Raw genomic sequence first — 12,130 nt, 5'->3', positions numbered from 1 at the left:
AAGGCAGGGCTGGGCGAGGGAGAAGCCAGGAGCTGCCGGCAGGGATTGCACGCCGGAGGAGGCAGAGCGAGACACCCGGCACGGAGGGTCCCGCGTGGCAGAGAGCGGCACGGCACCGCCCGGCCCCCGCCCTGCTGCAGCCGGCGGCCGCTCTTGCGCCAACAGGCTGCGCCACAGGCAGCGGAGAGGAGGCGGGCGCAGGCGCCGGGCAGAGGGGAGGGAGAGACGGGCTGTGACAGCCCGGGGGGAACAAGTCGCTGAGGGGCGGGGGCCGTGAGCCGGCTGCGGGCCCGGCTGGGAGTCCGGCCGAGGCTCTAGCGCAGAGCAGAGGTCGCTGCAACAGGCGGGGGCGAGCTGAGCCGCCCCCGGGCCCCTTTCGGAGCGGGCGGGCTGGGCACGGGCTACCCTGCGCGGGCCCCCCTAGCCGGCTCCGAGTCCTACTAGTCCCGCCCTCCCCCCGTATCCCATCATGCACTGTTCCCTCATCAAAAATATCACAGGCTGCCCCGTCCCCCGGCCAATGAATAGGAAGACAGCTTGCCCCGCCCACCCCTCCTGGCCAATGGGAGCGAGGACAGCCGCGGTGGGTGGGGGAGGGGGTGTGTCACTCGGACAGGCGGAAGTTCCGGACACTTCTTCTTCCTGTTCCCTTCATCCCCCCCTCCCCGTCGCTGGCTCCACGCGCCGCGGGTACGCACGCACGCACGCACGCAGCCCGCAGCAGCCGCTGAAGGAGCGGGTCCCAGCCCGCCGCCCCGAGCCGACCTCCCGCGCCGCCCCGAGCGGCGGCTCCCGCGCCAGGATGGTCCGCAAGCTGAAGTTCCACGAGCAGAAGCTGCTGAAGCGGCTGGACCTGGTGAGCTGGGAGGCGGCCTCGGGCAACCTGGCCGAGGTGCGGGTGCTGCGGCGCTACCGCCTGCAGCGGCGCGAGGACTACACCCGCTACAACCAGCTGAGCCGGGCCGTGCGGGAGCTGGCCCGCCGCATCCGGGACCTGGGCCCGGCCCACGCCGCCTTCCGGGCCCGCTGCACCGCCGCGCTGCTGGAGAAGCTCTACGCCGTGGGGCTGGTGAGCTCCAAGGAGTCGCTGGAGCAGTGCGAGAGGGTCTCGGCCAGCGCCTTCTGCCGCCGCCGCCTGCCCTGCCTGCTGCTCCGGCTCCGCATGGCCCAGGGGCTGCGCGACGCCGTCACCTTCGTGGAGCAGGGCCACGTGCGGGTGGGGCCCGAGGTGGTGACCGACCCCGCCTGCCTGGTGACCCGGGCCATGGAGGATTTCGTCACCTGGACCGACTCGTCCCGCATCCGCCAGAAGGTGCTGGACTACAACCAGGAGAGGGACGACTTTGACCTGGCCTGCTAGGGAGGCTGCTGGCTAAGCCACCCCGCCAGGCTGGGAAGAGAGGCTGGACCCAATGGGGTGGCCCCTCCAGACCGTGGGAAGCCAGGCTTGGTCTGCAGCTGCTGCCCCCTGGCCCAGATGTTCCGTGTACCACCTCTCAGGTGTGCTACCATCTCTAGTACCCCCCACCGCCTCTGCGAAGGGACTCTGGACCCAGATGGGCTCTGTCCGGTACCACCCACCTCTTTCAGGAAGAGACTTCTTCTGGCCAGATGGGCTGTTAAGCTGATATCATAAGTCACTGTCTGCAAACCTCTGCCGCCTCTATAACATTGTACCCTCTTGGCGCAGAGGCCGTTAGCAGAACAGATTGTGGTGTTGTTCTGCTGTCAGCACCACAAGGCCATCTAGAAAAGACTGATGAACAAATGCTCTCCTGGCCAGGAAAACAATGTAGAGAGAGGATTGATGATTTCCATTTTGTTGCTCAAAGGTGGTGCTAGAAGAGATGCAGGTTTTATAGTTTGTCTTGTCAAAGAGCTTCTTAACCAGCCTCCGTTTTGAGTCTCAATAGTAGTTATTTCAAAAATATATCAACAGGGATAGATAGTTCTATTTTCAGAACTAAACTTCACTGTAATCTGCAGCAATACCTAAAACAGTCCTCATGACTTTCTCACATATTTAATAAAACTGAGTCTCAAATTCCTTTTCTTAGAAAATCCATTTGATTTCTTTAAAGCAAGAGCTGAGTTGTCTTTTTCTGTAGTGGTTTTTTTGGTTTTTTTCCTGCCCTGGAGCAGTAAAATTGAACATGTTCTTGTTTCATTGCTGAACTGGAGCTTTAGCCAATAAAACCAAACTAGATTTTAAATGGTTCGTTATTAATTTATATATTCCGGCTTCATAATCATCACAAATGTATTTCCTGTTGTCTTTATTGTTAATGTTCTGCTACTTATGTACTAGGCGCTTTGCCCCAAGTAGACGAAAAGCTAAATCTTCTCTTAGAGGGTTTAAGGCCTGGTCTACCCCTAAAAGTTTTGCTGGTATAGCTTATTTTGTTTTGGGAACTGGCCTCTCTGCTAGGGCATATAAATATACTAGCAGATTCTTTCTAGTGTGGATAAGGCCTTACAATGAATAATGTGCAAGCGTGTGACCTGTCTAAGGCACTTACATGTCTGTTACTGTAGTGTCTGGGCATCTTTAATTATTTATCCTCACGACACCACAACAAGTTGGGGAAAGTACCATTATGTCCATTTTACAGAGGGGAAATTGAGGCACAGAAGGACTAAGGACCTTTCCTAACTTAACAGAAGAAGTCCGTTACAGAGCAGGAAATTGAACTCTGCACTCCTAGGCTAGTGCTTCATGCCTGCCCTGTGCTTCCTTTCTCATACTCATTATCCCATGCAACACAGGTTTCACAAATGCATCATGGGATTGGAGTGAAGTACTGGAAATACAGTGCTATCACTGTTGTAGCACTTGAGTTGCAATTCTTCAATATTGACTTGGTTGGAAAGTTGCGTTTAGGCTTCGCTTTCTGCTTTCACTCTGCCACCTACTTTTAAAGTACACTTTTGTTCAGCTGGACTCCCAAGTTGAAATCTAGTGAATTTCAAGCTGAGTTAAAATTTTCATGCCATCTTGCTCTTCCTGGCAATTTTTGTGGTCTATAATCTTAAATAGTTCTCTATTGCAGTGTGAAAGACCAAACAGGAAGAAACCAACTATACAGAGGAAACCATAAATTTGTCTTCATTATATGCTGTTAAATCCACAACATGAAAGTGACAAAAGAAATATATTTTCCTCTTATCAAACTATAGCACAACTAGGAGCTACTGTGGTTTTTTTGTTTTAAGGCTGCTGTCCATTTAATGTTAAAAGGAGGAGTTTGTAAATGAGAAATACTATATATTTTTAATAGCATGGATATAACTATATTTTTTCTGCCAACCTGAAAATAAGTGCAAGTCATTAATAATTTTGAGAAAATACCTTATCTCGGGTTGTACTAATACTTCTATTAAAAAAAAAAAAAAAGCCCCAAACCCTAAACAAACTGAAAAGTGCTTTGAAAAACTTAACCCTAACCATGTGAAAAAGAAGTGAGTGGGTAGTTTCCCAGCTAAACTTCAGGTCACTAATACTTGGTGCCATGAAGGAGTTTTAAGCTTTTCCTCTACTGCAGCAGCTATCCAACCATGACATGGGTATACTGGTGACATGGAACTTGGGAGCTTTGCTGTTGCTTTTCCCAAAGTTCCCTTCCCAAAATGTCTTTTTCCTTCTCACTGCCATGGTTTTGTGTGGTTTGATGTGCAAAGTGTAATCCAATCTCATGCTTGAGGATATGAACCACAGGCACCTAAAAGGATTTTTCCTCTTCTGTAAAGCAATGCATAAATAGCAAGGTTGTGATCTTTTCTTTGCCTGGCAGGCAGGCAGGGAAACAGAGTATGGAGTTTGACTAATGGTGTGGTCTTATCTCGGGTCAGTATGAGCATGCTAACATGCTGTTAATGTCATGGCTGTGTGCGAAGATCACGTCATACCGCAATGGTATTATCCAGTGACAATGATGTGGTGCCAGGAGTCTGATCAAGGGGAAAAACTCTTTTAGTTGTGTTGTTTTAACCCTTTTGAAATTAGCTGCTCTCTGTATGTCACACTGGGCCTAGCTAACGTCCAGGATTTCTTCCTGCGGAGGTAGAGGCATTTCAATAGGGAGGAACGGGGCTGGTTTCGTGCCCGCTCTAACTCTCTTCCACCTGCTCTCCCTTCTGTCTTTTTAGGAACCTTCCACAGTCTACCCTCTTTCTGTCATGCACCATCCTCTTTTGCTTCAGGTTCCCAACTACTTCTAGAGACCAGGAGCCAGCAGGCAATGGGAGAGTCAGTGTGCATTGCTATTACAGAGCATGCACAGCACGCATGAGCTCCTCCATAGGACTGTCGGTAAGCAAGGCATTTCCTTAGCAAAGAGGATATTAGGGGCCCTTTGACAAGAAGCATGCTGTACAAAATCCCTCAGGCTCCAGTGGGCTAAGTCAAATGTAGATTTAGAAAACAATGAAAAACCAACCATAACTTTTTTTAGTAAAGATTCAAACTGGTGAATGAAGAGAATTGCCTTTAGAAGCACTATGAGTTGAATATCTTTGATATATCAGGGTACCCAGCGAGCTCCAGAGTTGAAACTATTACCCTCATTTTTACAGCACTAACTTAATGAACGTTGCAAACTATTGGTAAAACTGGACAATGAAATGAATAAAGCTGTTGACAATAATTCTAGTCTTAGCAAGCCTCTCAGATTAGTAATGAGTTTTTGTAGCAATCCGAAAAGTAAGCTGAATACAAATTGACACTAATAAACTACACACAGCTTTCAAAGTGAAGTGCCTAGTTAAATTTTTCTTTCCCAGAGGGGAAGCGGGCAAAACAAAATTAAAGAAGTAAAATTGTTGTAGCCATGCCAGAGAAGGATACATGTATTTTTGGACATAAAAAATGTAAGCCTTTCTTTGAAATTTCAAACAGATCATTAAATGTACCAACAGAATCTTATTTATCTTCCTTCTGGATGATCTTAAAAACAGATGTTTATAATAAAACTACAGCTATATACAGGGACACAAATTTCAATTTGTAGAAATCTTTATGTATATAATAAACGTAGCACTAATAGAGATTTCCATCTTCAAAACACTTTCTGCACTGTTAGTCAAGGCTACAAAGGAAGTTGATAAGGCTGGAGTAAACTTCAAGAAAGCCTACCTATTGGCCCTGTGCCCAGAGCACTGGACTACACCTCCGTTCCAATCCTTTATTTGAATAGAAAGGTTTGCACAAATGTTTTAAGCAGGAAGGGTAGCATATCTAAACATTCCTCTCTCACGATGGAAACTCACACCCAGCAGCACGTTGCTAGCCCAGAAGAGTCAGAAAGTGAAACTCTATGGTCTAATCTCATTGTTCAAGCCGAGTAATAAGTATACTTATTTGAATAAACTACCATAAATGGCAATGGAACAAACTAGATATTCAAACTTCTTTCCATTTTAATAAACCAAGAGATTAGTAAAAGAAGGAATTACATTCTTTTAAAGTTAAAAATGTATTTTTCAGGCTTCCAAAAGAGGTGCGGAGAGTATGGAGCTGTTTTAAGTATAATCTGCTTTACCAAAACAACCTCCCTAAGAAACTGAAAAATCTCTCCCACCGTGGGTGACGGTTGTGATTATTGTAAACAGGGTACTAAAATAGATTTAGGAAGGAATTGGTCTTTCAAAGCCCTCTATGGTAGGACTTGTGATGTCCCTCTGACTGAGAGACCAAGCAGTCCGGATTTTACGTGTCTCAGGAACTTAAGGCAAGTGCCTTAAGTGTAGTTAAAATGCAGCTCTGATCACACTTTACAAATGTATTTTAGGGCTTTGAAAAACGAACACGTACACTGGCAGGTCACCTTTAGCGGCAGTCACACCAATTATATCATTGCTCTATTGCCTGTCCGTTGTCTTCTATTGCTCACTGAGAGCTAGCCCCTCCTTTCCAAAACATCTAGCTGTCAAAGAAGAAACTCAAAAGAATCTCGAGGACCTCCCTGGTTCCGATATAAAAAGCTTGGTAGCATGCAAGAGAGTGAGGTTTGTTCAAAAGTACTCCTTCATTCAGTGCTAACAAATCACCACTTCTCTTCTTGGTAATATTTGGGTTTCAGCGGCTAAAAGCCGCTCCCCCAGCCTAAGGGGAGGAGCTACTGAACCCTGGACTCAACTGATTATGGGGGACAATAAATGAAAAAACAGGAACAGGTGTGAAGGTCAAAGGGTTCAACAGATGGAACCTGAGGAGGGCACTGAGCAGAGAACCCCGGACAGTGCCCACTGCTCCTCAAAAGTAGCTAAGGAGGCAGCGGACATGGCCCAGAGGAACTCTGTTCGGATATGGATCGGATGGAGGAATGGAAATAGGCCCCACAGTTGCAGAGCACTTCCTCGGCCAACATCCTCTCCCTGGCCAAGGCGAGGAGGAGGTTAACAAGGAAGTCCTGCAATGTGGTGGGCCACTGATGTTCTGTGTGCATAGATCAGAAGGTGTGGGGAGAAGTGCAGATCCTCAGGAGGAGGTTCTGGAGGAGCCAGAACAGGGGCTGCAACCTGGCGCACTCCAGATATGCATGTGCCAATGTCTCGCTCATGCTACAAAAGGGACAGGTAGTGGGATGAGGGGTAAACAGAGCCAGGTACATGCCTGTGCTCACAACTCCATGAAGGAGCCACCAGCTAATATACCCAGTGGGTTGTGGAACCCAGGTGGACTTCTCTTCTTGGTGGCAGGGTGCTGTGGTTGCCTGAACCCAACTTATAGGAGGAAGGGCCCAATTATGCTTTTAAAATCTTCCTTGGTGATGCCCCGGGGACTTGTAGGTGTCTATCTGGGGGAAGAGTTAAACCACGACAGATGATCTGGTGCTTTAGTGGTCACTGTAAGTTGGGAGGAGCTTACCTATCAGCCTGAATCCCACAGGAAAAGCCCTCATGTCATCTTACAACACATTTCTGTGGCTGAGTTAGCAGTAAAATGAGGGATTGGGGAACTAGAAATGCTGATCCTTAATTTTGGTGGCATTTGTGGGCATTGGTCTGTTTCATTATCATCATACTAAGACTCTGTACCTTTCTCCTAAGCATCCCCAATCTCCTTGCAAATGTGTTCCATATTAACCCTATTTTATAGATGGAGAAACTGAGGCAGAGAGGCTAGGTCCCCAATATTAAACAGTTAAATTAATCTGAGGTGCAGTTATTTCTAACTGATTTCCCCAGAAAGACTCAAAGTGTTATGTGGGAATGGCACTCTGGATTCCCTGGTTCTGTAGTCTCTGCTTCAGAAAGTAAAGGCCCAATACTTTGTTTCCGTATATCCTGCCAATTATCCATGTGTGTTCAGAGCATGCACAGTGTGATATCTGAAGGTAGATAGCTCCAACTCTTCAATGAATCAAGCATATGTGCATGCTACAAAAATTACACTGTATAAATGTGCGATGAAGAATGCTTTCTAACTCCAAAAAGAAAACAACGCAGAACAGCAGCATACCAAAATATCTGTTACTAGTCAGTCAAAGGAAACGGTAGCAAACAGATAAGCTTCAAGCATTATTATCTGTAAGGCGTTTTCTGTATGTGAACCAATTGTGTGGATACTTAATTAAACGGAGAATAACATTGTGGCACAGCAGAGGAGGAGATGCATAGTTAAAGGAAATAAGTGAGCCAAAAAAACCCAACAAAACCCAACCAACCCTTGAATTGATCAGCAGCACTTCCTTTAAATGTTTTCAGAGGTACTAGACTTTTTGCATTAGGCTGGTAGGGGCCTTTGGCAATGTTTGGCTGAAGTGATGTTTTTGTTACGGGCATCTCCTAGTGTAATGATCAGTTACAAGCATATTGTCCCTACCATTGCACATGGACCTGAAGTTAGGAATAGTGAGTACACAGATGTATAATATAGAGCAACATGTCTGCAGCTGAATACCGTGCAGCAGAGCATCAGGCAAGTGCAGAAAGGAGAGAGCTGGGGCAAAATGAGGAGGAATGTCAATTGGCATCAGACACATGGGGCACTAGACTGCTGCTTAGCACATAATTTTCCATGTAACCACTCCAGCCGTTTCACTGGTGGAAAACCACTGCCCACTCATATGGAGGGAAATCAACACAACTGTCCCTGGAAAGGGGCAGAGAGAAGTCTGACCTTTATGTACTCAAGACATACATGAAGGTAACTAGTCAGTTCTAAATCTCCCAAGGACTAGATTCAAAGCCAGTGTGAATCAGCACTGACTTCAGTGGAGCTGAATCAGCTGAGGGTCAGCCCTCACTTGGTCAGGTTAGGCCTCATCTTGCAGTTCTGTCATATGTAAAACTCCCATAGGTTTCAGTGGAATTACATACATGTAAGAGTGGCAGGGTCAGGACCTAGATGCTGATTATCATTAGAAGCTCCCTTGCCTGTTTATTCCAGGGACTCAGTTTGTTATGGACAAGCTGCATATTACCATCAATGTCAGTGAGAGACCCTCACCACAAAGAAGTTTTAGAAAGAGGGAAAGGCTACAGTGGTGCAATGCAATTTAGTGCAGCTAAGACTGGAACTGTCCTGTGTCTTTGTGACTGGCCTATACAGGTGTATGGAGGCCATTAACTTGCTCTAAAGTCTGTCGCACAAATGAATGAGTTACCCATTTCCTGAGATCTTTAACGTATATGACACACCTAAAACGTAGGATGCAAAACAAGCAGCGAAAGAATCCGGAAACAAGAATTTCATTTTGAAACAGTGTACAAGAATGCATGCTGTACCTTATTATAGCATGGCATGAGTCAGCGCTGTTAATGCCAGTGCTGATTTAGGACTGCATATATGAAAGATTAAGATAAATGTGGGTCTAAGGTAAGTGATGTCATCTCTTGCAACTAAGTACCTATACAAATTAATTTGTGAGCAGCAACTTCCCCCTCCAGCAACTGTAAACCTCTCACCCTGGAGGGTGGGGTGATTGGAGAATTAATTCCTTTAGTCACTCTGTCAGTTTTTTTGACCTTGGCCTTGTTCATAACCCCCGGTCAGCATGTTGTTTTATTAGGCAAGCTGACAGAGAGGCAGAGTTTAGTCAGTCAGATTAAATATCTTACTCATGGACGAGTGTGATGAATCAGATTGAGGGGGTGTGAGGAGAGACAATGGCCTTAAAGCAAAAGGTTTTTGTACTCTTGGGGCCAGGCACAACTGAGCCAAATATGACAGGGGTGCTTTTGGCACCACGTATGATAAACGAGAACCCTTTGCACTCCTATAGCAACTCTTGTCAGATGGTTTGAAAACATTTTACACAGTGACTAAATTATGAGTATGTCTATAGCTGCTGTCACTGTAGCATCAAATTCCACAAGGAAAAGCATTGTTATCCCCATTGTACAGGTGGGGAATTGGGGCTCAGAAAGGCGGTGGGTTGCCCACGGTCATACCGTAAATCTTTTCTAGAGTCAGGAATTGAACCCGTAACTTTTGGTTGGGTGTATTTACTTGGAAAGCATCCTTCTGGCTCTTGGAAGCAGTTTCTGCCCCTTGCCCTTTCTTTACAATTGTAACAAAATATAACTCCTCCTTTGGCACAAGGATTCTTTGCATTAAAACCTCTTGGGGTTTAATAGAAAAATACCCGACTTGCAGCTGGTCGAGAGGCTGGAGAGATTCCTATCCAATTTAACACACTGGCTCTGGTATTTCTAAGGCACCTGTTTTCATGGTACCTATTGACCCCTCACTTCCTTGGGGCAGAATGGCAAACTCTTCACCCCACTGAAACTGAACAATAATCATAATAATTGATCATATAAAATATCTATTCTCTCTCCTGCTTGTTTAATGACAAACTTTCCAGCACAGATGAAGGAAGTAGGTCCAAATGATGTGTTGTAGAAAAGTTTTACAACTTCTTTCTGTTTTGGGAGCCTTCTAGCCCATGTTTGGGCACCGACGGAAATAAGGAATAATAATAAAAATGCAGATTAATGCATCTTCAGCTCACCCTCACATATGCCACTGTTTCAATGTTAATAAAACACAACAGAGGGTCAGATTCTGAGCTAGTGTAAATCAGCCTACCTCTACTGAGGATCTGCCACCACATCTGTAAACCTATGTCATTACCCCCTTCCAATTGTTCCTTAAAACTCTCCTTTGACATGATGTCTCCTAAAGCCTGACAGGGGCTAGGAAGCAGACGTGCTGACACCACTGCCTATCATGCTGACCAATACTCTCTCATTGTTTCCTTGTGTTCCCCCATCTATTTACATCCATCTGCTGTCTCTTGTCTTGCACTTAGATTGGAAGCTCTTTGGAAACTCGCCTTTTTGTTCTGTGTTTGTACAGCACCTAGCACAATGGGGCCTGATCCATGACTGGGGTTCAGAGACACTATGGTAATACAAATAATATTATAACTGCTGTAAATCCAGATGACACCTTAGCATAACCTCCCGAGTAAATGCTTACAGGCCAGTGCCATGTGGGGTAGGGTACAAGCTGCTTCATGCAGAGTTTTGGTGACAATGTAACGTCCCCTGCATTCCCAGGCTACCTCCCTCTTTACACACCCCAGAACAAAGCAGTTTCCCCTGGCTCTGGGATGCCTTCATCCGCTCTTCCTGCCTCTCACTCTGTATGCACACCAGATACACGCCATGCCTATTCTCCCTCCCAGTCCAATCGGGAGAACTCTCCCCTCCCCCAGCAGGTATGGCACAAGAATTTGGGGTACCTGATGGGGAGAAGGTGACACATTGAACCCTGCCACCAGAGACCCCAGTTAATCACTTCACAAAATGCTCTTGATTTGCTTCTGGGGGACTAGCCCTGTGGGGGTGGCAAGATACTAGGCTGTGTGGGAGGGGGGGTGAAATGCCAGGCTGGGGAGTGGGTGAGGAGCTGACGGACATGCCTTTCTGGGTGGCAGAGAGGGGTGAGGAGGAGGTGAGATGATTGTCTGAGTGGAGGGGGAGGGAGCTGGACTAGGATGTCAGACTCTGGGCAGAGGGAAAGACGCCAGTCTTGAAGGGATGGGGGGGGCTAGGGGCTAGTCTGGGGAAGGCAGGACTGAGAAAGAGGAGCCAGGGAGAGAAATGGCAGCTAGAAACACTGGCAACACACGGTGCTTAGAACAGGCGTACAGAGCCTTGTACAAATCCCCTCCGGCAGCCTCCCCCGCCCCTCTCTGTGGCTTTTTTCTTTGTCTCCCTTTTCCCATGCACCCCGAGTCCCTTACCTCCTGCGTGGTGTCCCTGGGAGCGGCCTCCCAGCTTGCATGTCTCCCTGGCGTGGGGGAGCTGAGCCTGCCTGCCACCCTCCTGGAGACAGCTTGGATCTGGCTGAGCTGAGCCCTTAGGCAGACAGACAGACAGAGCAGTAGCAGGCTGCTGCTCAGCCGGCGTTTCTGTTTCTGTCACACTCTGACTTGCTCTCCACAGGAGGGAGGGACTGAACTTTGCAACCTTCCTTCTGACACAGATGGCGCTTTTCGTCCTGTGAAGCTTTTCCCCCGGGCCTGGAAAGCCAGACAAAGGCAAGGAAGCGACTTTTCCATTAGGAAACGGCGCAGGATTGCCAACCCCAAATGCTCAACGGTCACGAGTTGGGCTCACCAAAAATCATGAGATTATGTACAAATAATAGATGCGGTGTTCTTTTACCTACGAGACTCGTGACAAAACCATGAGAGTTGGCAACACTTCAGGTATTTGCAGGAGGTTGTGTGACTCCACACTGTACACACGTCCTGAGAGCTGGAATACGTTCCAAGAACTCACATATGTACAGCCAGGCTGGGACTCGCTTCTGCACAACACGGCATCATTTCTTTCTTAGCACTGTTGCTGTTCACCGCATTTCATGGCTCGATGACAAGGGATCAAATGCTGCCACGCAGCCCCCATCGCATCAGGGCAGCTGAGAGCAGAATTTGGCTCGAGGTCACCGCCATATGGTGTCAGAGCTGGAGCCTACTCTTGTGGTACCACATATCAGACGGGGAGAGCGGGCGCTCCTCAGAGTGAACTTCACAGCTCTCTAAGACTGCATCCCTTGAGGGTGGGAGAGGATGTGGTCTGGGGTTGTGAGATCCACTGCTTCCAATGTGCGTGTGAATATCACTCGGTGTGAACGGGACATAAAGCTGGTTGAACTCTGGACAATGTTTTTGAT

General features: G+C 47.4%; 2 protein-coding genes across 2 annotated transcripts in view; one reads left to right on the top strand and one right to left on the bottom strand.

Annotated features, from left to right (window-relative positions):
• The window catches only part of PLA2G7 (phospholipase A2 group VII), a 36,393-nt gene extending 24,885 nt beyond the window's left edge, over positions 1–11,508 (bottom strand). The window contains exon 1 of the mRNA XM_067544920.1: positions 11,196–11,508. The gene's annotated coding sequence lies outside the window, so the exon portion shown is untranslated. The remainder of the gene's footprint in view (positions 1–11,195) is intronic.
• Positions 650–2,213, top strand: IMP3 (IMP U3 small nucleolar ribonucleoprotein 3). Its single transcript, XM_067544911.1, has one exon. The coding sequence runs from the start codon at positions 803–805 to the stop codon at positions 1,358–1,360; it is 558 nt and encodes a 185-aa protein (XP_067401012.1). The 5' UTR covers positions 650–802; the 3' UTR covers positions 1,361–2,213.
• Positions 11,509–12,130: the final 622 nt, after the last annotated feature.

The sequence above is a fragment of the Emydura macquarii genome, unplaced genomic scaffold (assembly GCF_026122565.2).
Source record: "Emydura macquarii macquarii isolate MOO-44397 ecotype Brisbane River unplaced genomic scaffold, CSIRO-AGI_Emac_v2 contig_1039, whole genome shotgun sequence".
NCBI lineage: Eukaryota > Metazoa > Chordata > Testudines > Chelidae > Emydura > Emydura macquarii.
This window is presented reverse-complemented; position numbering and strand designations above follow the sequence as displayed.

Bases quoted from the DNA above. Each gene is read 5' to 3' on its own strand.
- IMP3 (XM_067544911.1), top strand. From the start codon at position 803: ATGGTCCGCAAGCTGAAGTTCCACGAGCAGAAGCTGCTGAAGCGGCTG.